This window comes from Branchiostoma lanceolatum, chromosome 10, assembly GCF_035083965.1.
Source record: "Branchiostoma lanceolatum isolate klBraLanc5 chromosome 10, klBraLanc5.hap2, whole genome shotgun sequence".
Lineage (NCBI taxonomy): Eukaryota > Metazoa > Chordata > Leptocardii > Amphioxiformes > Branchiostomatidae > Branchiostoma > Branchiostoma lanceolatum.
The window spans coordinates 5,549,207-5,576,348 of record NC_089731.1 but is presented as its reverse complement, the minus strand read 5'-3'; the positions used below and the strand labels follow the sequence as shown (position 1 = coordinate 5,576,348).

The 27,142-nt window shown below is 39.4% G+C and overlaps 1 protein-coding gene across 1 annotated transcript in view; it reads left to right on the top strand.

Moving 5' to 3' along the window:
* The window catches only part of LOC136444125 (ephrin type-B receptor 3-like), a 125,211-nt gene that overhangs the window by 58,398 nt on the left and 39,671 nt on the right, over positions 1 to 27,142 (top strand). The window contains exon 4 of the mRNA XM_066441629.1: positions 4,924 to 5,079. Coding sequence (XP_066297726.1) covers positions 4,924 to 5,079 — 156 coding nt within the window. The remainder of the gene's footprint in view (positions 1 to 4,923; positions 5,080 to 27,142) is intronic.

Genomic DNA, 27,142 nt, shown 5'->3' with positions numbered 1-27,142 from the left:
CCTTTCATTTCCACGTGGCAGGTGATCCTTTGATCTTCGTGCAATTATGCAGCCTTAGCACAGCTTCGTGATACACTCACAGCTTCACTCACTATCTGGTTCATACTTTATTGTTCCCCATCTTATACAAGGGTTAGACAAACTCGTAATTCAGATGTCGAGGCTCTTAGATTTTTAGGAAAAAGTGTTAACGATTAAAACTTTAATATCCTAACCGTTAATGTAAGATGCACAATTACTGATCATGATTTCAGTAAAAGATACTTTGCCTCTTTTGCAGTGGTAGTACAATGTATTACGTTATTGTATTAGTAAAAGTAAATTTTAAGGTAATATAAAACAGTCATCCAATGTTGAAGTGAAGTATGACGCTTTTTCTATTAGCTACCTAGCAGAGGTTTAATGCATAAAGGCTTTCCAATAACCAGCTCTGTTGGGTTTAAGTTCTTTCCAAGGAGAAAATGTCAAACAAAATGTCATTCTTTACAGATAAGTAGTACACGTATTACACATTACGCTTCAATCAGAATTGCATGTATTTGTGGTGCAAGTTTATATATCTTTGTTTTTATCTTTCAGTGAACTCATACATAGAAATACACGAAAATGTTGAAAATAAAGGAATTGAATTTGAACCTCGTCAGCATATCATCAATAAGTGAACCACGAAATGAATATAAGCCCTGCGTAAATCATATGATATTGGGATGAAAAGTCATCATTCAGTTGGTGAGATGATTTTGCCGAGTAGGTCTATTGATTGTTAATGGACATGTGTGAACCCATGACTCACTTCAACAGATGGTAGCCTGCGGCACAGTGACCCTCTGCAGTTTATAATCTATAGATTAATACACCTTTTAATTATGACTACAGAACTGCAGTTGGGTCGGATCAATTTTCCTCATTTTGCCAGACGAATGCATTGTTAATTTCTGGGAAATGGAGAAAATGAGTAATCATGCTTTTGTGGGTGGTAACCTTTAGAGGCTGGAATTTAGAGAGTCTTAAATAGAAATTGGTCATTATCTGTGGAAAAGTCATGATTTTAGCATCAATTTAGAATGGGCCAGAACGTTGCATTTTATTGTGCTTTACTGTATAGTATATTGTATTTGTAGAGAAAATATCATGAATTTAAATCTATTAGTGAGATCAGGCAATATACTATCCTAAATAACCTGGTACTATTCAGTCAGTTATGGATCAAGGAAGCAGAGTACAAAGCTGATGTGAATGCCCATGTATATTGGTCCATGTCCAAATCTATATTTCCCATACTTTAACTGTGCTGCCCCAAAAGCCTTGAGGCCACCGTCTGAATGTATTAGATTGGCTTGGCTCTGTCACAGTCACGTAATGCATGGATTCTAGTCAACCTTCTCCCTGCTGCCTCGCCTGTAATACCATGATTGTGGTACCAAAATGCTACCTCAACAGTACAATTGTTAAGAGTTGCTACAAAGCATCTTCTTTAGTGTGGTCGTATAATATAAGCTTTTCAGGTTCAAGCAGATGTTGACTCTAAAATCGTGAAACAGAATCTGTAGAACATAAACTGTAAATGTTCAAACTTAGAACCAAAATTTTTTCGTTTTTTGGCCATGACCTCCCTACTGCAGATTCAAGACACCATCAATGGTTGATTTAAACATTGACGGCCCGCCTCAGTGAAAGATTGAAAAGCGGCAGAGATGAGTGAGTGAGTGAGATTTACATGTAGAACACTACAAAAACCTCCTTTTCCAGCATGGTGCGAAATAAAACCATTGCAAAAGTAAATAAATTTACAGTATTTTGATGGCCCCGCAAAAAATCCTGCATCAGCAGAAAAGCAGGTCCGAGTCTTCCACAGGAAACCCACTTCGGGTCATAAAAAGGAGATTTGATTACTCTTTTGCTCCGTGCCTGTAACAGAATGGCAGGTAATGGGTTTCCCTCACCCACTTTTGAAGGTAGACAATGGCCATGACTCATCCTATCAGGGAAAACCGGCGGAGCGTGACAGACTGATTGTGTTATGCAGGGAGACTCCACTCACTCATTACTCACCAAGGACACTGGATTCAATAGAATCAATCGTCTCTGAAACATTAAAAAGAAAGTTGCAACAAGAAAGTTTGAAAAAATCCTTTGCAATGTCCAATCTAATCTATCCCTTAGTTGAACTATTTTGACCCTTGGGGCACCACAGAAGATCTGGCAGCCAGTTTTCTCCACCCTTCTCGGTTTTCTGCCCTTCTTACTGTTTAACTTAGTGTAAAGACTGTCCATTCACTGATATCATCCTCCCATCTTTCCTTTCTTTTTCTTTGCAATGTGATGTAGAATTGAGTGTAAGGCAATGCCTTTCAATGTAATGCTCCTGGCATGGATATCAATATAAGAGATTCCTAATCCTGTGCATCCTCCCGATGTAGTGTAAACAACTATGTGGTATCTGTCCTTGGTGCTGATTCACTTCCAAGTGTGCTTCTGATTAAAACTTTCCTGTTTCTTGGAAAACATGTAAAGGTCATCGAAAAAAGATCTTAAATTTTTTCATACCACCATTAAAAATCCTGATTTATCTATTACTAATGGAGTGTCATGGTTTCGTTTAATAGTTCATCATAGAATAATAATTAGACACAGTTTTATTGCCTTACCACCAATGATTCAACCTGCTTTTTCGATTGAATTTTATGGCACAGAAATTATTGCCCACCCTACTGAAATGATGAACATTAATTTTTACCACGTAGTTTACCGTCTAATTGGATGGCTGTGATGAGAGTGTTTGGTGAATCGTAAAGCAGCCTTGCACAGCTCGGATAAGCAATTAATCAACTGTTGGAGTTTACACACCATAATAGCTACGTGTAGTAAAGGTTACAAAGAGTTCAGTGAGAAATGGAATATTAAATGATCACCGTTAATGATTTGTGCCGGAAAGCAATTAATCAAGTAATCATATGCAAATCTCTTTTTGTAGATGTGACCCTTTTGGCTTATAATTATCATAATTCCAAGAAATTGCATGATTTCTATAAACTTTGTAATTGCTTTGAAGTTACAATGCATTCCAATTTGCGAGCATTTTATACACTTTATGTATTTATACAATGTATGATTCTAAACGTAGATACACGTCTGACCCTATGGCTAATACGATTATTATAATGTCTAGAAATTGTATTGCTTCTAAATCACCTGATTGTAGCTTTGACATTACAGTATCTTCCGTTTTACATATGGTATGAATATACATGTGTATATATATATATATATATATAGTGTATGAATCTAAAGGTATGCTTTTTTAGGATTACCCCCATTGCTTACTTTGAAATGACTACTCTAATCTATAGAAATCGTATGATTTATAAATTAGCAGATTACCGCTTTTGAAATCACTTACTATACCTTCAATTTTACACACCGTATGAATATATACAATGCATGAATCTATAAGTATGCATTTTCAGGATGACTTGTTGATCTTTAGCGCGAGAATCACGCAATGTTGCATGGCCGTACCCACGGGACAAGTGTGCAGCGTGTCAGAACAGATTACACCACACCTGTCACTCTGTGATTCATGGGATACCTGTTGGGAAAGTGGGAGGGGGGAGTGAAAGAGAAGAAAGAAAGATATCAAAGCTGGAAGTTCAATTGCAGTACCAGGAGGCTCAAAATCTAATAGTTTCTTCATCTTGCCAATACAGACCAGCATACCAAATATCATGTCATCATAAAGATCCACCCATGACATCTCGAGTTATGCTGTTCACAAACAAACAAACAAACAAACACACACACTCACACACATACATGCACGCACGCAGGCATGCACGCACGCACACTCACACACACACACACGCACACGCACACACACAAACATAACCTTCACTGCTTCAGTGAGGGAGGGAGTTAGTAAGTCAGTGAGTGCTTAAGAGAGAGAAAAAAAGATAAGGAGATTAACTTGTGATCTCTCTATATGGCGTGCATTCCTTATGCAAATCTTATTATCTCAATATGCTGTACAGTTTTGCTACGATATACTGCTTTACACCAAGAACCAAGAAGAGTCATTCTTATAGCCTTAAAGATCCATGTAGGCATCTTAAGTCATGAAGACTTAGCCCTGCCTCCTTAAGGGTCGCAGAGTTCAGTGTTGATCTCCCCCGAGAGTGTTATCTCTGGTGCAGAACTGATTACTATGTGTCAAACAGCCAAAATGAAATTTTAATAATTTAAGCTGTCTGATCAAATGGCTGTGATTGAATCGTGCATTATTCAGGGCCGGGACCGCCTGGTTACGCCCCTGACAATGGTCGGGATGTGTTCTGAGTCCCTAACGGGCGGGGGGAGAGATTCAGGACACAAGGATGCATCAAGTGTGAAATGCTGGCTCTCAGAACATTGTGCACCACTGTATATAGCTGAATTATGTAACAGTTACTGTACATCTTGAAATATTCGTGGGTCTGCTGCACATTCATGACTTATAATGTATCACTCACTGTTCTACAGAATTATTTCAACCCTAACTTGAGACGCCATGATAACCTTCTTGCCCTGTTTTAACTCAAAATACAGTCCCCACGTACATGTAAATAAATTCATTTACAGTAATATGTTTCAGAATGAATACAAATGGATGGCATGTATCTACTACTACTAGAGTGGAATGTGTATTATGATACATGTCGTCCAAAACACATAAATCATCCTAAATTATATAGTACTTTTGCTGTTCATGTTAGCCACAATTATTCCCAGTATAATTATTTTTACATACAATGTTCATTGAATATTGGAAGTTGTTAAGTTCTGGCAAATCTTTCTGATTAATATCATGAAAAGTTATGGCAAAGAATGTAGGAATATTTGAAAATTACAAAGGAGTCTTATGGTATCTCTTATCTTCTTTCTGTACAGCCTGTAAGGAGGGGACCTTCAAGCCAAACGCAGGCAACTATGAGTGTATGCCGTGTCCGCTGTACAGCCATGCCACACGTACCGGGGAGACCCGCTGCACCTGTGACCGCGGCTACTACCGCTCGCCACGAGACAAGCCGACAGACCCCTGCACAGGTACGTGGACACTGGAGCTAGTTAGACAATCATGTACAAGTTACTGTTTTTTTGTTGGTTTTTGTTAAAAATTCATGGTTATTAAGTTTTTGTGAGTGTATAGGAAGAAGTGGTTTAGCTTTTGAAATGAGTTGGATCCAGGAACTTTTTCTCAGGATTTTCATCATCGTAGGATCGGACATTGTTCCTATGAGCATCCTTTCAAAATACAGGATACTACTGTAACAGCATATGCTGACACAGCAGTAATGTGTCTGTAAATGACAATGATGAACAAAGTGCTATGCAGCAAAGCACTGTGTTGGTGCATGGCAGGTCTGACTTACAAAAAGTGTACACCAACCCTTCAATGGTATGTCCCCTGTTAAGTTTAACTGACTCTACAACAGTGGAACATTGTATCTGCAGGTGCTACTGTGTGTATTAAAGCCATTTACACATTCAAGTGATTACCAGTATAAACCTGATCTGTAAATGCTGGGCGGTCTGTATGTAAAGGTATGTTAAGGCCTGTTTGCTAACAAAACTGAACAAAAGCCATTTAGCAGTAACTACAAGCAGTGATTTCCCACTACATGCCTAACATTCTCCTCCTTCTGACAGACATAGAGAGCGTTTTGTTTTCCGCAGTCATAGTGCATGTGCAAACATGGATTAGGAAGGCTGTTGAAAATGAGACAAGAGTGGGTTTACATAGTGAGAACAGTGACCAGGTTACTCCACAATGCCTGCGTTCTCCTCTAGGGTAAACTTGGGACACAATCCTGAATGGTTATTTGACACTGTACAAGATCTACCACTATCAATGGTTGCATTTAGGGGGACATTTTTTCCATAGGTCACTCTTCCTGTGTGATGAACATGTTCAATGTACAAGGTGCCTGCTGTAAACTTACAAAATGTACACAAGCAAAATTAATGCTTTGATTATTTTTATACAGTAGAATAATTTTACAGGTTCATTTTTATAAGTTATAATCTTTGACTTAGTTGACACTTGACTGAAACAGTTGTTTTGCAAATAGGATGTTTGACCTTGTTTTATCTCTATTTAAAGCAAACTTATCTAGCCTCAACCAAGGACTACCTGATAACCAAAGGGATGTACAGTGTACTTAGAAACAACCTTGGCCTTGAAACTCAATACCTTCATAATTCTTTAAGTATCAACATGATAACAGATTCTTAGGAAAGGTCTATAGCTTGATACATCTACTAGCTATTAGATTCAAGTTTTCTTCCAATCCTTCTTTGTCCTTCTTTCTAAACTTTGTCTTGGAATATCTGAGAAGAACTGTAAAATGAATTCATCTGGTCTGGTTATGCCCTCACAATGCCCGTACAAGGATGCACTTGAAGTTGGCAACTGAAGTGTTGGCCCAACACTCTGGCAACCATTTGAAAGATTTATCCCTGACAGCTGTATTTTCCATTCACCCATGGTCAGTGTTAACAAGTCCCGCTGACAATACAGGTATGCCCGCCCAATTATTTTGACTACAGAGCCACACATGGGGCACACTGATCCTTCTGGGCCAGCACAATGCTCTGGAGTTTCCTAAACTTGTTACACACCATGTGAGAGCTGGGTAATGCGATTCAGGCTTCAGCCTTGGAAACATCAGTAGCAAGTATGTCCTCTTGTTGGTAAATGGGCTGGACTCAAAACTAGTACATGTAGCTCTAGGGCAGCTGAAATCTTGTGATTGGCAAGTAAAAGTCTAAAAGTATATTGGAAGAGATGTCAATAACCAGCAGTACCGTAACAAGTTGCTAGGGTGACCAAAATTATTTTGAGATCTCATCTTGCCTACATACTAAATATCAAGAAAATCCATCCAGGCCTTCTCAAATTATCGTGTTCACACACGCACAGATAGACAGACACGCATCCCAAAAACATAACCTTCTTGGCAAATGTAATTAGACAGAAGTGAAGAAAGCAGCCATTACTGTTCTCCAGACTTCTGCACTTCTTCAACAAATGGAACCTTTTTAACAAACAGCAGCACCCATTTCCTTCCTAATGACCAGGGAGAGGAAAATGTCCAGACTGGGAACAAAGTCACTAACAAGGCTGTAGATTGTAGAAGTAACAATCTATCACATTAGATCCTTATGATTACACCTCTTCATAAAAAAATGATGAAACAAGAAAGAGTCAAAAATTAATGACAAGCTTCTGCATTTTCAAGCCAAAATCATTATCATCAAAAACAGAAAAGGCAGGTATATATGCGCATCCTGTTTAGGTAGTTTTAAACAAAATTTGAAGCAAGATTAACATGGCTTAGATGTGCCAAAAAGCAGCAGCAGCTGTGTACTGGCAAACCTTGTGGTGCCAAAGGGCACTTTAAACAGTTAACTTACACATGTTTATAGAAATACACAGAGTGTTGTACTGACTTTTATTGTAGGATATGTATGTTTATGTAGGACAGAAAAGACAGGGAATTTATGAATTATAAGATCATAAACCTACATCAATTGTATAGTTCTGTTTTTCAGTCAGAACTTGCTTGTTTCAAATCTGATAAAAAATGAGGGGAAAAATGAAAATGACTAAAATTCTAACTGGCCCTTTGTCACCTTCAAAATAATCCTTTAGGCAGTGCCAAGACTTTAGTGGGTCTGTTCCAACATTCTTTACTTTTGCTTATGTAAAGTTGATCTGTCAATGCAATTTGGCCACTTCAACTTTATGCATATTCCTGTAGGATACATTATTCTTCAAGATATCAAATCCAACTCTCTGGGATTCAAACCCTCAACCTTGTAGTATAGAAGAACTAGGGGTCATAAACCATTGGACATTGGACAAACCTTTGCATTTCAATTACCATCTGAAAAACTGTCCAAACTTACATTTAAAACTTTCTTCACGTCAAAGAACATTCCTTGGAAAAGATGTGCATTTGATCATTCCTCTCAGCTTATCTAGCATCAACTCCATACCATCTGCTGCATTAAAGTCTTAAATTGCTCAAACATAATCTCAACTCTGCCAATACAAAGTTAAACATATCATACTGTCACTGACAGTGTTGTCATAACCCTGCAGTGTTGGGACCTTATAAGGCGAGGTAGAACAGAGTTTGGAGTCTTGGTAATACCTGGCTGATAGGGTGTAATACAGGGGACTGGTGCCTGAGTTAACTGTGTTGACAGGTAGGGCCCAGACAACTGCACTAGTGGCTCTGTTTACCTCAAGTTAGCCTGACTAAATCAAGCTTCTAGCGGGCCTTATACTGGTCGAGAGCAATAAGCCCCTGACAGCAAGAGATTGTGGAACACAGTCTAACCCCAAGTAAAAGTATGCAGAGTGCTGAGATGTAGTCGGTAGCTACCCTGCTCCTAGATCTGGTTACACTTCTGTCTTCTGACACCCCTATGTTTTACTTCCCCCTTACCCTTATACCCTAACTCTTACTTACAAATGTTTGAACATAGGGGCATTAAAACATCAGGGTGTTGGAGCATGCATACTCCAGAAGAAATATTGATTTTTGTTTTTTTAAACAGAACTGGGCCAATGTGACAGTGCTCATACACATTAACAAAATGATGTAGATGGAGAAGTCAGAAAATATCACAGAAAAATGGAGCATATTTGACAATGTATAAAATCGTGAGGCAGAATCAAACTAAAGGAATGATTTAGTAATGAGCAACACTTGAATGCTGATTCTGTGCTACATTTACCTGTAACCAACTTGTGCTTGATTCTGTTGTACTTTACGACAGAAGCCATATCGTTACTTAAACGAGTTTGGATTTAACACATTAACTATCCGGCTCAGAGACATTTCCATCTAATCTTGGCTCCCTACACAGAAGGCTTTCCTAGAATTAACAAAGGTTATTCAACATTCTGTTAACACTTAACTGCCTACTATAAGACTGGTATCTCCTGTGGAAGCAAAATACCACTAAAGCTTTATTGCTGAATGCTTTAACATGGCTTTTACAGAAAGATCACCTCTCACGCTCCATGTGTTTGCCTTCCTCCCCTCCCCTTTGAAGTCGTAAGCCTGTTTGCGCCACCGTGATTTCTGACTTATCGACTTCTTTGAAGCATTTTTTGCAGCCAGATCAATGGCTCTGGGAAACATTTTATAGTGTTAGGTGATACATGGCCTGTGGCTTTGTTGGAGCAATAATGGAGGAAGTTGGGAATATTAACATTAGGCTGCACTGATGTATTTCCTCGGTTCTCAGACATCTGTATCTGTATATTGTGTATATCTGCCCTTCACTGCAACACACCAGCTACTATATCTGTATCTGTATAGCCGTTATAACCGCCTTTTAGCAATTAACACACCAGCTACTATATCTGTATCTGTATAGCCGTTATAACCGCCTTTTAGCAATTAACACACCAGCTACTATATCTGTATCTGTATAGCCGTTATAACCTACCTTCGGCGTAACACACCAGCTTCTCTATCTGTATCTGTATAGCCGTTATAACCTACCTTCGGCGTAACACATCAGCTTCTGTATCTGTACCTGTATAGCCGTTATAACCTTCCTTTGGCGTAACACACCAGCTTCTCTATCTGTATCTGTATAGCCGTTATAACCTACCTTCGGCGTAACACATCAGCTTCTGTATCTGTACCTGTATAGCCGTTATAACCTTCCTTTGGCGTAACACACCAGCTTCTCTATCTGTATCTGTATAGCCATTATAACCTACCTTCGGCGTAACACACCCTTTGGAGACACACGGCATAGTAGCAGCTTGTTATATTAAACTGAACGACCTGTCACACCTAACATTGATATCTCTAGTACTTGAAAATATGATTTCTTGTTCTTTTCTGAAGTGATGTTAGATACTTGCTCACTTATGAAAAGACGATATGAAACTGAGGGCTGGAAAAAACTTGAATCTGACTTAAAGTTTTATTCATCCCCTAATACCCCTTGTACCACTAGGTATAAACTTTCCCTCAGACTATGTTTTCATGTTGACATTCCAGTTTAGTATTATCTTTTTTTTAAATAAAAGAACCAACAGATTGAATTGGTTTGGCCTTACATGAATGACGTGCAAATTTGTACCTTACCTTGAGGAAAGTCTGAGTATTACGATCACAGGTGTGTGGATTTCCTGTAAATGTTACTGACAAATGTTTGCCATAAAATTCAGGAAGGGCTTTGAAGAGCTAAAGCCCATAACTAATGCTAAATGGTCTGAGAATGATTTCTATCACGCTTAGATTGGAAAGTATTCTCGTAATTCGGAGAATATTTTATCGTTCCAGCGCTTCACTTTTTATTTCTGAGTTTATGATCATTCCTTTCGGCAAAGGATTTTATGACAAGAAATGGAATTACATGCATGTGCACCTGTGCAAAAATTAAGCAAGAATTGAGCTCTTTAGAATAAATCATAATACATACAATTAAATGCTAACTATTTTAGTTTGTCAGTAAAGTTCCTGACGTAAAGCCTTCCATGAAAGTATGAATAAACAGATAATGCTATTTTTGCATTTGTAGTGTTACTTCGGTTAAAAGTTTGTATGTAAAAGAAGCTCAAATTTCGTGGGTCTCGACATTGTCTTTAGCATCTTGAAAGCAATGAATTCACTAAATGAATGGGCTATAAAAAATCACATTAGAGGTTTTAGTTACTAAAGTATTACCTCCCATTACCGAAGCTATTGCTGTCAGTGGTGCTGAAATGGTTATCCAACACCCAGCTTTTAACAGATAGCTGCTCCTTCCCCACCTCACCTCTCGGTGTGCCGTTCTTTGTTCCCATTATGTCCGTACCCGCTAGCCATTCATTTTGCTTCGGCAGTGTTAGGGGTTAATGGCGTGACAGATTGTCGTAAAGTGCTGGGCCCAACTTCAGTGCTACCTTCAGTCCAACCGAAGGTGTTCGATTGTAGGGGAGAGAGTCCCCAGCCGTAGATTCAAGCCCCCCTAAGCCACCCATCAAGCGCTGGTTTATGTTTCAATGCCGTTAACCCAGCCCTGCTTCGCTGTTTTGTGGCCCTCTGCGGCGTAGTTCTCGCCAACCTTCACACGTCTTTGATCCTGCGGAGCTCTGCGGAAGCCAGGATTTCACAGGTCGTGTGCGCCGGTTACACAAACTGCAGAGTGGCCTAGATATGGGCAGTTAAGGCCTGGCTATAGAAGTTGTTTTAAGCATACCATTTTCCAAAATAATCTACACAAAAAGACTGTATAAACTTGTAGGCTGCTCCCAAAGCCTGGCCACAGACAGAGCTTGTTTTAAACACTAAGACAATATAGTAAAGAAATCTCCGTAAAAGACTGCATAAACAGGCTAGAAATTAGTATTATCATGAAATTTAGATCATATTTAGGCACCTCCTTCGAACACAGGACCCCCATTTACATCCATTCGGTACAGCTCCAACCGAGATGTCCTGCCCCCAGGATTGAACCAGGGTCTTTCAGTTAGCAACTGATTGGAACCAGGAGCTCAACTGTGAGGCTGCTACCAGTTGAGCTACAGGAACATCCCTACTTCTTTTTACCTTGTAAATATTTGCTAATCTTACGATAATACATCTATGGCTGTGATCTTTACAATGTGACATGAATCAAAGGCCCAATTTATACAGAGTTTTTTCAGATATCTAAAAATCCGCCGACATCTGAGCCTTAGATATCTGGACGCATTTATACACACCGACAGGAAGTACCGCAGGACTCACGCAGCGCGCTGATTGCACTCGTGACCCTATTTAACCTTTAGCGCGCGTTTCAAAATGGCGGGAGAACCGCCTGTGTTTTTCGTCATAATGAATATGGTATTCTTTCTTTATCTGACTCGCGTGTGGCTAAACATGAGGCAGCAAGCAAGGGTTGAGCGTAAGAGGCGTTTGAGGTACCGGGGAAGACGACAGCGACCGGTCAGAATCAACGCTGCGTTCCTACTCGCTGCCCTTGTCGTGGCGGAGGGGGGAGGGCCGATCCACCGAACGATCTGGCATCACGAAAGAAGTCCGTCGTCCGTTTGAGAACAAATGGTCCTTGATGCTAAGAAGTTTTCCCGCTTTATCGCCCGCCAAATATGCAAACTAGCGTGAACCCCGACCTCCAGATGTCTACTACGCGACACATTCTGTTTAGACGTCCGGCTGGAGCGGTCGGGGACTCCCGCTGAGTTGTCGGGCGAAGTCTTCAGAGTGGTCGGCTGAAATTTTCCCGACATCTAAAAAAACCCTCATTAAGACCATAAAATTCCTGTTTAGACACAGAAAAAAGCTGTCGCCTGGCAGATATCTGCAGTCCAGATATCTAGACAAGCTGTGTGTAAATTGGCCCAAAGTTGTGATGGGAGGGAAATGGGCAATGGCTTTCCAGATGCGGCAGCCATGTCAAACATCCGACTTCTGCCGTAAATTCAGCATGTTTGTAATACCCTTCAGGGCCAGGCTGAGTCAACTTGTTGTTTCATGGCATTAGCCCTACATATACATATTTCAAGTGCCATTGCTTTACTAGGTCAAAGGCCAAATACAGTAAAATGTATACATGTCCCAATATATTGGGCTACACCAATTTGATTCTTCGGTTCTCTGATTTGAAAAAAAATTAATGCCAAACCGGAAAATTAACATGAAAACAAAGTCTGTATCTTAGTACACACACTAGTTTCAGGGAGTAGTCAGATGCAATCTTTCTGCCGTCAGTTTTTGTCCTGTCATCTTGCCAGATTTTTTTTGCTGAAAATATCAGACAGGACTAAGACAAGAAATTGGTGTGCCAAAGTATACAAAGCTATATCAAACCTATTCTATTCTATTCTGTTCCACATCTGTACATGTATGTATGGCCTCCGTCAGTCACTATTCACTATGGTAAAATGCTAATGCGCATCAGCTAAACAGTCCTATTTGAGAATGACAGTCTCTGCAAAATAAGTCACATCTGAAAGCTGACTCAGTTCTGTTGCAAAGTTTTTTCCGGCGGATCCGCTTTTCTCCACATTTGTTTTATCTAGATTTGGCAAAATACATTCCATTTTTGAAGGAAGTCGCAGATAGTGCAGGATGTGCCAGTACTGGTAGATTGTTTTATAGGTCAGGTCTAAAAACTCCTCTACTTCAACATTGTGACTCTGAGGCTCCCCACAGGTTTTGCTTGAGTACATATTCCCTACTCCCAAGCGGCAACACTGCAGACAGGCCCCACGGAAACGCTGACAAAACTACACCGCAAACTTGATTAGTCCAAGCAGAGGAATCATGCTTAACACAGATGGGAAATGTTCATTACTCTGTTATATGACGTTAGGGACATTAAGGGTCGTAAAAAGATATCTTTCATTAACATACGGTTGGTTTTATGGGTCCCCAGCTACTTTTTTTCTCATCAGCGGCAGGCATTAACTCTGACCTGTAAAAGAGGAGCTCACAAATCAGGCCCCTTTGAGTATGGCAGGGAGGGGGGGGGGTGTTGCTATACTAGTCCTTCCATCCTCTTTGCTGAATGATACATCTTCAAGACAATCTTCCATGGAATCCAGAGAGATGTGAAAAGCATTCATGGAGCTTTTAGTCCCAAGTCCCTTTGCCAAGAGGAGTAACCTTAAAGTGATTTCTGTTTGAGTTGTGTAGAAGGACGCTGGAAGGGTTGTTCTTGTTGGATGACTGAACTTGGTATATCTTTAAGATTAATCTGAATAATACTGTTGGATACCTATACTTACTTATTTGTTACCTGAAAATTTACTATGAAGTAGAGGCAAATCTGTTGCAGCCATTTTTAAGGTCTTAGATTCTGGTCCAGTAGTCTTGTAGTTTTAGTGGTGGCAAGTTGCTTGAAAATGCAAATCTGTAGATTGTACTATTGACTTAACAAAATGAATTAGGAATTAACGTATGTATACAAAACATCTTGCAGCATTGTAATGAAATATGAAGATAGGTTTCACAAACGCTTCTTCAATATCAATATCAACAGTACAGTAATTGCAATTTTTTAGATTGAGATTCTGCAGTCCTTTCATCACAACAAAAAAGAGCTGCATCAGCACAGACTTCCCAGAAATAATGGGGCAGAAATTACGACCGCAGAGTGCAGTATAAAGAGCAATGCACTTACATAAGGGAAACCAATTAACGATCCAGTTTATGGGAAAGGAAACACCCACATCCCAACTTTCATTTACAAAGCCATAAAGATAGCCCAGATGTTACACCAGAGACTTGTTGGACAAAATGCCATCAGAAGACGAGACGGTCGACACATGTGACTCCGAGCGCCGAAGATATTCCGCAATACTTCGTGTGCACGCACGTGGAAACATATCGCTACATCTGCAACCCAACGCTATTGAAAACAGCGGATATTAATAACCATTGACTGGTGGCTTGTAACCGATACGCTGTAGTATTAATAAAGCAGTCTGGAGCATTTCGCCAAGTTACCTGCCTGTAAGCAATGATCATTTGTCACAACAGCCACGCACGACAGTTTTAGAGGCTAAATTGGAGCCGGGCTTTCAAAAGAAATTTCGCAAACTTTTACGTTGTTGCAGGAATAAATAAAAGTTTTAATTCGATGATTTCTTAGTTTATGGTTTTATTACAACATTAGTTTTACAAGTAAATGAACAATTAACCGGGTTAGAGCAGAATTGTCTGTACATGTGTGGTGGGCTAACAAGCCTTAAAGGACTAATAAGGATGTCAAAGTACAATAAAAGATGCAATGATTCATGATATATGTTAGCATTGGGGATAATTACTGTACAAAATGGACCACTCTATTGGGTTATTCTGTTTACGTTGAACAAGTTTTTTCATAGATGACATTGTATAGAGACTCAAAGTCAGAGGCTAAAGACTGCGGGAAAAAATTAGCCTAGTCTATGCTACTAGAGATTCATCCTAGAATGTTTCACTACATTATGTGCTAATTTTTTTGGTACATAATTTGGTTGGGATGCAATTTCAACTTGCAATTTGAACATGTTAGAGAAGAATTTATTGTATCATACAGTCTTGCTCAAAAGTTTTGATGATTTTTTTTTCTTCTTTCTGGCTCACAGTGCAGTATAGAAACATATAGCGGTGAAGGTAATCAAACATGATGTGCTAAAACTCATATCAGGCACTTCCAATATGTCGAAAGTTACATTTTTATTGTTACACCCACTCAAGTTTAAAGCTTCCACTGTGTTATTGTTGCAATTTTCCCTCCCACCACCATTAAGATGAAAACACAATCTTCCCCTTCAATATGACGGAGTATATGTCCAGCCCTTTATGAGCTATGTCCCATACCCTGGCGTATGTTATAGATATGAATGACACTGACACTTCTGCGTAAGAGCCTGCGTATGGAAGCAATATTTCCGCTAACAGATTTATTGTGCACTTTAGCAGGCCGGTATCAACGCTTCACATTGGTTATTGGCCCATTCGGGCTTCCCATATTGTTCTAAATGTGTGAAATCTATCATGGTGAGATAGAGGAGCTATTTTGTTGGTTGCATTTCGGCGTAGACTTTATGGGGAGTCACTCGAGTTTTGAAAAGTTCATATGACTAGGATATATTCAGAAATGGCCCATGGCGTATAGGGGATGCACATATCATAAATGGCAGTATGGTGGTTTGAGGAAAATACCAATTTGTATTAGTCATGTTTATTGTACATATTTTACTTGTAATGCATGTACAAATCCTTTACATGGAGGGCACATCATGTTTAAGCATAGGACCAATTGTTGTATCTCTCGTGCCCTCCCTTTTTTTTCAAAGCTTGTGTGCTTTTGACACTTGCCTGATATGTGAGTAGCCTTGTTGTTGTAGCATATAGGCTATGGTGATACTATGTAAAATGTTTTTGAAGCGATCCTTTGTGATCATTTTGCACTTAAAAGCTTTACTGGTTTGTGTCATTAATATCTCATCTTTGTCCATTAAAACATGATTTCACTGCCAAAGTGTGAGTTATTAATCAGACTTAATGTTAAAATGCAAATGGTTTTGTTTAGTAGGCGAGCAAAATTACCTATGAAAGTTCTTAATTTACTGCTTTACCATGGCAAAAACAGACTTTCCACAGTTTTTTTAGAAAATTTCTATGACAGAAAGATTCTTGGAAAAGATGGAAAAATATCTTGAGATTTTGTAACATAATTGTTGGTAAAATCTCCCAATGCCTCAGTCATGAATAAACAGATATTCTGATTACCTTTGAAAAGTGCAGGCCTGGACGTGAAATTTCTGAAACGAACAAAGACATCAGACGTTGCCTCGCTTGTCATTTCACCACAGATTACCTTTGATTTTCCCCGTGAGGGCTGCCATTACTCCAAATTGGTGTCATTTCTGTAGTATTACCCCGCTTTAGTACAGAACAAACAGCAAACGTATTCTTTATCAGCAACTAGAATTGTGGATGAGGGATGAAATCTGGCGTAGATGTAGCCAGCTATCATCATCAAAGAGGTGCTATTTGGACTTACCGCCATTGTGATTTCTTGCTTTGAAGCGTTCCCCAACCCGGGAGAACTATTATTAGAGCAATAAAGGAGTCCGATTGTGGGGAATCACAGTCTCAGTGGACTGTGGCAGGAAGCGAGAACGATTTTCTTCCAATTTGAGTTATGAATACTGATATTTCCAAGGGAGTCGTACTGCGGTGCCCCTGTTGGTTTATGAATAGGAAGTGCCCCTTGTTGAATGAGAGAAAGACATGGATCGAACATAGAAAACACCTTGCATCTTCAACGAATCCTCAAATCCCATTTTTTTATAGTTTTGTCGTCCTTACAAAACATTCGATATAGAAATCGGAGAAATCAGGAGTAATAAAAAGGTGAGGGAGATTTCAAATCAATGAAATGTGCATGACCTGTAAGAATTTGTTTGGTGGCAGTGATCGGTTGTGTTGTTTCATTTCTGCCCAAGAAAACCTATTCCTTCCCTCACCTTCCTAAGATCATTAAGGTGCTCAGGTGTGATTTTCTTTAAGGGAGGAGGTTGCTGCTCCTTGGGGTGATATTACTCTGACTTATTTGGGTCATTGATAGCCGTAAATTAGAGGCAGGTATTTCACTTTCACTGTGGAAGCTTCTTTCATTCAGAAGAGTAATTCTAAAGAAAGACTTCTCTTGATTGTAAAGAAAGCTTTGACTCTGTCCCTGGTGCTGAAAATCATAAGTTTGGCTGTTGTTGCAACCTATTCTTCCCCTGACATAATTTTGGCCATTGTGATTTGTATGCAGGTCTCAAAATGTAGACTATGGCATGAAATCGATCCGTATATTTAATGCTCAGAAATTTATATTGTCCGCGGTACTGAACTACTATCATGTCAAGGAACTTACCGACTGACCAACCAACCAACCAACCAACCAACCAACCAACCAACCAACCAACCAACCATTTCATTTATCTATTTTCCCAGTAGATAAACTCAGGTCTCTTGACCTGTTTTTCAGGTGTCCCTGGATACATATACAGATACGTTATACATTATATAATGCACAAGAATACAACCTACCAACCAACCAACCAACCAACTACCCAACCAACCAACCAACCAACCAACCAACCAACCAACCAACCAACTACCCACCAACCAACCAACCAACCAACTACCCAACCAACCATCCAGCAGACCAACCAACCAACCAACCAACCAACCATCCAGCCAACTTACCTACCAACCAGCCACCCAACCATCCAGCTGGCCAACCAACCAACCAACCAATCAACTACCCAACCAACCAACCAACTACCCAACCAACCAACCATCCAGCCACCCAACCAACTGACCAACCAACCAACCGACCATCCATCCAACTGGCCGGTCAACCAACCAACCAACTAATCCAACCAATTAACGACTAACCAATGAAACCAGCAACCAACCAACTGATTGACAAAATAACCAACTGACAAATATACAGCTAATTGTTTGCAAACATAAGTTTTCAGTTGAGATAAAACTGATCAAACAATAGACGGTAGGGTTGAGCATGAACTGACAGATTCAGCTGAATAAGTATTGACAGCAGGACAAACAGGACAAAAACCAATCTTCCCACCAACCAATAGCTATACAAACATTTCTTTCCTATAGTGAAAGTAATAATGTAAATTCATTTCTTTCTAAGGAGACTTAATTTTACCATTCTGTAGTACAGTAGTATTACAATTGGAAATGCATATTCGTAATTCCTGCTACAAAAAAGACTTGCACTTGATGAGGAGTTCTGGGGCTTCCCCATCCATGTGCAAGCACGTCCAACCCCCATATGATGGGGAACAAAAGACGTTAAATTGGATAGAGAGAGATAGAGAGAGAGTAATGTCATGATTTTAAGAAGTCACTGAAACAAGAAAAAACAGAAAATGAACCATCACAAACATTTCAAGATCCACAGACATCAGTCTGGGCAGTGAACTGACAGATCTGACGGGAAGGCTGGCAGCATGACAAGACTGGAGACATCGAGGACAGGAAATTAGATAGAGTCTCGCCGAACCAGAATTCGTCAGGGGAGACACAATCTCGTTGAAAATGTCAAGGGTGTAAGAGTGAACAAGTATTGCAATTATGCTGAAGATGGAAACACGGGCACATCAGTTTGGGAAGGGTATATGTAGCTTTTGCCACAACGTCATGGAAATATCAAAAGATTTTTGTTAAGTAGGAATGATTTATTCAGTTATATTAATGAAGGAAAGACATCAAGTTTAAAAAAATTTGCTGCAGAATTAATCAATAAATCTGATTTATCTATTTGCAGGTTTATTGTTGTTTTTTTAGATATAAGAAGCAGTTACTACAGTACTTCAGAGTATTGCCTTTGAGTGATGCCTACTATAAGTTGAGCCACAGGGTCATCCCCATATGTAGTGATGTAGGGGTGTGAAACAAGCGTTAGTGTTGGTTTTGCCTAATTGCACACTTTGTGCATTTGTCAAGGGAACTTGCTCAAGATGATCTCACCGAAAAGGTGAAAATTGTGTGATGAAAGGGCAAGTAGTTCAGACCGAATTGGGTATTCCTTCTGAAGATTCTGAGTCAGACAAGGAAAGGAAATTAACTAGGTCACCCTCAGATGGCAAACTCTGGAGAAATTCTGATGACAAAGACATGGTGTTGATTTCTTCTGGAGTCATGATGAAAATTAGATGCAATCATATTTCCTGCAATATGTAATTCATGACTCTGAGCCTGTAATATTTTGGCTTGCCAATTTTCAAACCTTTTTCTCCAAAATCAATGATTTTATTGCAAATTGCAAGTTGCAAGTGGGTATTTCGAGTCTTGGTAACTGCTCATATTTTGACAAATAAGTCTCCACAAGCTATCTGAAACATTTGACTGTAGCTACAGAATTATTCAGTACTGTTGTATCTATTTTTCAGTAAGTAGCCTCTACCTACATCAACATAACTGTTTATTGATTGGTAGATAAATACATGGTTGTCACAACAATCAGATGATGGATGGAATCTTCTTGACACCAAGGTCAAATGGAACTTAACCTGCAATATTTCGTGCGAGTTGCCATGGCAACATCAGAATTTTGAGTAGTTTGTTGGACAGGCGCAGACGCCAAGAGAGCATCAGCTAGTTTGCTTGTCTCTCCAACATTCAACTGCCTCATGCAAAAGTAAAGTTACCCTTGGGAGAAATGTGGTGGAAGTTTTGTCTCGCTCCTATAAAGGTTCTGAATGTCAATGAAAATTCAGCTCCCTCAGAAGACCCCTCCTTTCACTGGATTTCCCATTTCTTGAGAGGCTGTAGAATAGGAAAAACATAACATGCCCTAACCTGGGATCAAACCCAGACAGATCTAAGCCCCTCTAATCCTCGTGTGATGACTGACAGTGGTGGGATCGATACGCGCATGTCAGCAGTGAAATCCGAGGGGCCTCTGCATGATGGAAGGGAAAAGTGGGTGTTTATTCCCAAGAACATTTTCCAAGGCCATAGATTGTACCTGGCCTAATACATCTGGTGACAATGACGAATGGGGATGTGTGTTAAACGGAAGATTCGGGTCACCTTGGGCTTTTCTGGAAGACTGTTCTTATGATTGGAAAATGTTCTTTCTCGGCGCCTTTGATTCTAAGCTTGTTGGCTTAAGGATTAGTTGCCATGGTTACGTGAAATAACGAATGGCCGTCCCCATGAAAAGTGATCAGAGCAGCAATACGTGTTAAGCCCATCATTTGTAACCTTGCATTCCTAACTCTCCAGGTGGCGCTGAATGAATGAAGATGCAGCCGTTAAATTCCCTCCGCGACTTTGGCGCCAACAGAGCCGATAAGATGTTTGCATCAGTCTGAAATCTCGCCAAGTATCACCTTTAAGAAATCTCCAAGGACAGAAAGGATTTAACCATAGCTTGCAAATTACACTGCAGTAAATGGCTCAAGTAGATAAACAGGGCTGACTTTTATCTTTCGGCTGAAAGTTTCCATATCTCTGTGATACTGACATTGCTTTTTGAGAACATTAGAGTGAGAAAACTACACAATCTATCTATATAAGATAGCATATCTTTCAAGGAAAACCCACAAAGGCATTTTTTGCCAAATGGAACTGTGAATCCAATCATTGATTTTGTATCCTGCTATCATAGATGTACGAAAAGCCTTTCAGCAATCTGATGAAAAAGCTCCTGTCCGCGGTGCTGAAACTGTTGCAGTTCATGGACAGGAGGTTTTCAATAGCTACTTTGAATGATAACAGAGTTTCCATGTATTCCTCTAAGACTTGACCAAGTTTTTCTCATCCAAAGTCTTGTGATTGTATATTTTACCTATTTCCTTGGAGAGGAAACAGCCCAAGCCTCATGTTTTAACCAACTGTTTGGAGGGCTTTTCCAGTTCCGTCTTGAACACTGCTGGCCTTTCGGGTCAGTCCTTGGTGTGTAGAGGAACATGCTCAGCATTACTCCAGGCACAAACATGTTGTAGTGTGAAGCATGGCACTTAACCTGAATGCTCTTTTCAACTCAGTGTTGGGCCACATCAATCAAAGTCCTTGCTTGTTGGACTACAGGAACAAAAAGGAAAAAAAGGCCCTAATGTCTTTTGTACTGTAAATTCTGCAAAAGGTAGCAATGGCAATGTACTATTGGCAGAGAAGTGGTTGTATTTCATGAAAGACAGAAGAAAATAAACTAGAAGGGTAAATCTAAGGACTGCTCTGATAAATCCTGAGGCAAGACAACAATTCTAGATCAATATAATGAGTCAGGGACATGATTTGTTAGAAGAATTTGGGAATAAGACAGACAGAAGGAAGATGCATTTCCTTGGGAATGGATAGTACTTCCTGTAATGGCCCTGAAGTATTGGCTGTAATTTGAGCAGTCTTTATAAGTCATGAGCCACTCCAGAGAGTGTGTGTGTGTGGGGATGGGGGGGGGGGGGTGTAATCTCCCTCCTATAGTGCCTGTGAAAGTGCAGTCCATCTTGAGATGGGACGCCTGGGTGGCACAGGAGATGAATTTTCCTTCCATAGAAGTCTCATTTCCAGTCAGGTCTTGCACCATTTACCCCAATCTTGCTGCCCCGCATGAAGGAAGATTGATCGGACGCCATTACTCATTTATGTGTGCTGAATCTTGGGAGGTGGCCCAGTGCAATGGCCAAGTCAGTAGGGCGTTTGCCTTACATTCTGTACATCGTGAGTTCGATCCCCGGTCACGTCATACCAAAGACTTTACAAAATTGTACATACTACTTTCTCTGCTTAGCTCTCAGCATTTGGGAAAGAGTATGAGAGTTGAACACACACCACTACCACTGGACCAGCCCCCTGCTGTAGTGATTGCACAAAGATGTGTGGCCCAAGGGCTATTAAAACAGTGATGGGCACAACCCTATGCACTATCTGTTGTGACAAGAATTTTAACTTTACTCATTCATATGCACTGAAACTTGGACAGGAAGAAATCCATGGTAGATGGTGTCCCTTTAAAAATTTCAGAACATTGTATCTGTGCAAGTTATGGGCAATTATTTAATACTTGAAGTTTTCCTTGCTGATTGTAGTGAAAGTTTGTTGTTTTTTCAGATTATGCTGACTCCCAACCGTGTTCAATGAAATTCTTTCCCACAAAGTAAAGTTCAAGATAACTAAAGTGAAATGAGAGCGCCTAAGTCTAAGTGCAAGTATACTTCACCATGGTTAGAGGGCTTTTGTAAGAGACTGACCAATTCTCTCATCAATCTCGTGCTGGGCACGTGCGGCTTTTATGGCTCTTGAGATAAAACTCTGATTTAAGAGGTTCCTTGGGTGCGAGTTCCTCATGATACTGGTAAGGTTCTGAGAAGACTATCTCTCTTACTTATAAGCTACCATGGAACATAGCTGGATGGTGACCCTTTTACTCTTGAATGTTCTTTCACCATGTGGGGCATTTTGTTTTATGTCTCTCTGCAGTTGGTTTTGTTGGGGTGCTTTACTGTAGTTTCCCATCATGGAGTATGCCCATGCATATAAAACGGCCTGAGTACCCGCTGTGCCATGTCTTGGCCGCCCCAATGAAGATTTTATTTTCTCTCGTTTTGTGCCAGTATGTTCTCACTTAGTTGAAACTGGCCAAGCTTAAAGTCATCATGTTGACAATTCGGTGATAATGTTACAATGGTAAAGCCCTGCCATAAAACACATGGTTATAGTTGCTACAATAGTGGATAAACATTGACAAGTGTTAATGTAATGATCTTTTTGCTGTGAAAATCAAGGCATTTTTGTTTTGTTTCCAGATCCCCCTCTTACCTAGATTGTAACTGATAAAAGAAATTAAGACAAAAGCAATATGTACTCCTGTGCATTTCTGCACATCTTATTACATGAATATTTAGAAATTTTATTCATACACCAGAACTGCCCTTGTCTAGATCATTGCCCCCCCCCCCCAAGAGTGTTTCAAGAATGTTTCAAGAATCAAGCAATTGCATTGATATGGCCCTTATAAGAAGAGTGTTCAATAATTTCCCTTGTATATTGACCCCTGCTTTGTTGTGTGCTCCCCCAGGAATGGGAGTATTGGTTTGGGGCTTTTGTTTTCACAGTGCAGATGATCATGGATATGTATTATCATTGCCCTAGCCTTTTCTCTTAATATTTACTTGAAGACTTACAATCATGGATCTTTTTTATGAAAGAAAGAAATGCCAGAGGATGATGTAGTTTTGACTCAGCTGATGGCAAATTTCTAACATGCAAACATTGAAATATGAAATGCAAAACACATTCTTCAAGTACAGTCAAATCTGTACAAGTTACCATGGACCAACTGGTCAATGTGACCACTTTTTGGCGATCTCTTAGAAATTTTTTCCCATTGTGTGTCTATAGTGACCACACTGTCCAAATAGACCAGATTTCAGCCATCCCGAGTGGTCTTCTAGGGCAGTTTTGACCATAGAGTAAAATCCTGCCAATCTTGTGGCTGCTTTCCTCTCTACACACCAACCAACCAAACAGGCGATTCCCCTCTTGCTGACCTAACATTGATTTTAAGATTGCCCAGAAGATGACTCAAACTACAGGCCAGATCCAGGCCATTAGTTCCCAGTATTGCTTCCTTTATGGCCCAGCGTAGCGGGGGATATCGACTTCCAGAGCAATTGCCACGTCGTTGGATCGTTTGTTGCGAGGAAGTCGGCCACTTTCTCATGCCGTTCTGAATGTGTTCAGTCTAGGGTGTCCAACAAATATCACGTCAGTTTTGTTTGTTGTTAATGTTCCGTGCGGTTTTAGTTATCTCTTGTTATTGCGTAGTGGGTAGCACAGTTTTTTTTCTTTGTTTGTGGTTAACCACTGTAGGAGGAACGTATGCTTGTCTGTGTCAGAAATTAGATTTTTGATCAATAGAATTATAGGCCAAGATTTATTACATGACACGTGCAAAGAATGATTGTCAACATTTTTTAAGACATTGCCCCAAACAAAACAACACCATCTTCGAGGCTCCTTTTTACATTATTTGAGTTGATTGATTATTCAAATAATGTATGGCCATGTAAATTGCCTCAAATGATATAATTCTTGAGTCACTTCAATTTAACCAAATACATTTGTGAAGGTAATTACAGCTAAATACTACCTATCAAAATCTTGTTATTTTCCTTGAACCACCATCTGTTTCTTTGATTCTTAGACTTGTTACAAAATTTCATTATCAAAATTTAGACAATGGAGGACAATCTTGTTCTTGTTTTCAATTTTTTCATAGTGTTTTCTTTGAAAGGATGTCAGCCGTAAAAGCAATGTAAGCACTTACTCACTTGCTGGAGCAAATGTGTCTAGCATGTATATTCTGATAATATATGCAGAGAAATGTGGCAAATTTATTAGAAACATGACAGGAAAATGGAATTTAGATGAGTCAATGTCACAGTGCAATGAATAGCAATTTCCCTGAAATTATTTGATCATAACACACAAAATTATTCATTAAAGTAGCATTGAAACCTGTAGATAAATAACATAAATGGTTTCATTGTCAAAAATGCAGCAGTTGAGAAGTAATCTTCATATGGTTACTGTCATGATGTACATGTACTTTGTATGCATGCTGTGAAGCGTGGACGATGAGTGTGTTGAAGTTTGATGTGTGGTGGGGATCCCAGGTGCCAGTCTTTTTAGTTTTTCTCTGCTCTCTAAGTCACTTCAGTAGCTGAACAAGAGAGCCGAGTATAAATCTAAAAAGACTGGCACCAGGCTTTTGGCTACAGAAGCGACCAAGAGAGTGGAGTAAAGCTAAAAAGACTGGCACCCAGGCTAGATCCCAGGGCCATTTTCCTAACCTGCTTTGAGAAAGGTACCGGCAGTAGGAAGTTAGCATTATATTCAACCTTCAGCCTGCTATACACATGTACATGTAGCTAGGTAACCGTTTGGCACTGAATCTGTGTGATTTTTTGTTAGGCAGCAGGGAAATGGTTAATCAGAACAACTGTTCCTCTTAGCTTTGAAATGAAAAGAAAGAACTGTACAGTTATTAGCCTTTCAAAAGCACAGAATGGAAATTACATGTAAGTTATTTCTAGGCATGATTATAGAAGGGATATTTATGTAGTTGTGTCCCAGGATGAAGCCAGGAGTAAATTGTTGAATGTACTGACATCTTATTTGCTGATCTATTATAATAAGCACATATCCAGCCTATAACATAGCACTTATGAGCACAAAAGCTGGCCCAAACCATGACATGAATCATAAACTGGGTAGGCCAAGTAATCCTCATGATTTAGATTTGAGCCATTATTGCTTTTATATCTGCTGAGATAGGCTCTAATGTACATGTATGCCAATAAACGATCTCAAAGCAACGATAAAGACTCGAAGGTAAAGCTATAGAAAATTTTGTGGTGACAGATAAAGACTCTCATGGTTGCAAAATATTTTATCATCTTTTTCATGTTTCGTTTTATGGAACAATGGACAATAAACCATTTAGTGAGTGAGTGGAATTTGGCATTTGTTGACTGTCTTTTATGTTGCAGCAGTCATCTAACAAGTATCAGCAAGATTGGAAATAATTATACTTTTTTTTTTATAGTATTTTGTTGTTGTTTGTTTTCAGATAGCAACCTTTTACACTTTTGACAACACGTTGAGAACAGGAAATGAATTCTAGATTAATTGGAAAATGTAACTGGTTATAATACAATTCAAGTGTGACATAGAAATCTTACTGCAATTTCACAACTTCTGTTTGTAACATAGGTAAAGGTAAAATGTGGACGAATTTTCACTACCGGTAGCACCATAAAACAGACGAAGGAAATTCGTTAAACAAATAATTGAATTATCCTTGCCTTATCTCTCCCTATCCCGACTCCCCATGCAAAGTCACGATCCCCGCACTATCAGCTTCCCCTGTAAAGTCCTGTAATAGGTTAATTGAACGGATGGCTGCAAGCCTTTCTTGCTTGATGAAGCCGGAGATAAGATAGGAAGTGACTTATGGCTGCTGGTGATGGTACAATATGCTGGAGCCGGGCCCGGCAGTGCGTATTGTGTGTCTGATACACTCCTCCTTTCTCCCAGGTAACAGGTTTATTTCCAGCTGTTTGGCTACGTTGTGTGGCGGAATGGTAGCTGTCTGGCACATTTTCTTTGAGGAGTATCGTCTTCCATACATAAGTATGTAATGAGCTAACAACTTACATCATAAGTCATAAGCATTGGGAAAGTTGACACGAAAAGTCGGGCTTTATGTATGCATCAGAAATCATAAGTTTATTGCAAATTATTGCCAGAAAGCTAATAGTAAAAGTAACAGGACAAAAAAAGAGAATAAAGAACAATATGACATATGATTATTCTATTACTTTATTTTAGTAATCTGAATGCTAACTCTGAATCTTAACTAGTTAGGTTTGACTAGTCTTCTTTCTTGGAAGACAAAAAAATCACTTCTTCTGTGATGTTAAGGGAGGAAAGCATTTTTTTCCTTTGTTGATGCCTGGATGCATGCTAATTTTGCCTTATGTTGAAGGTGATTAAGATTTTAATAGATTTGATTTTCAAAGGACTGTATCACTTGATAACAATTGTGCATTGATGCAAGAAAAATCTCATTTGTCATTGTGTGTATAGTACTGTTGAAATAGCTATTAAGCAAAGCTTAGCTTATTAATCAAAGGCCACTGTAAATTGGAAATTTTCTGCTGGACTTCCCACATAAATAATTCAATTGTATTAAGTAATTTATAACTTTGATATCTTGTTACAGTCTACTGAATCAAACTTAACATATAAAGCATTTGTGGAATTTTTGACCATTTTCTTGTTTTGGCAAGTAAAACTGTCACCTCAAAATTTCATCATCATATCTTATAAATCAAAAACTTAACGCATTACAAGAGCAAAATGTCCCAAAATCTGGAATAGATTTGATGAATGAAATTGAATTGGACCTATTTCATATAACTCTGAATTTATGAAAGACACAGCAGTATTTTCCCAATAAGCAATTAACCACAATATATAAGGTACCATTCTGCACGAAATTTTGTGTCCAAACGTTCAAGAACAAGGTTATAGACTTGCTTATGCCCAACTGAGGT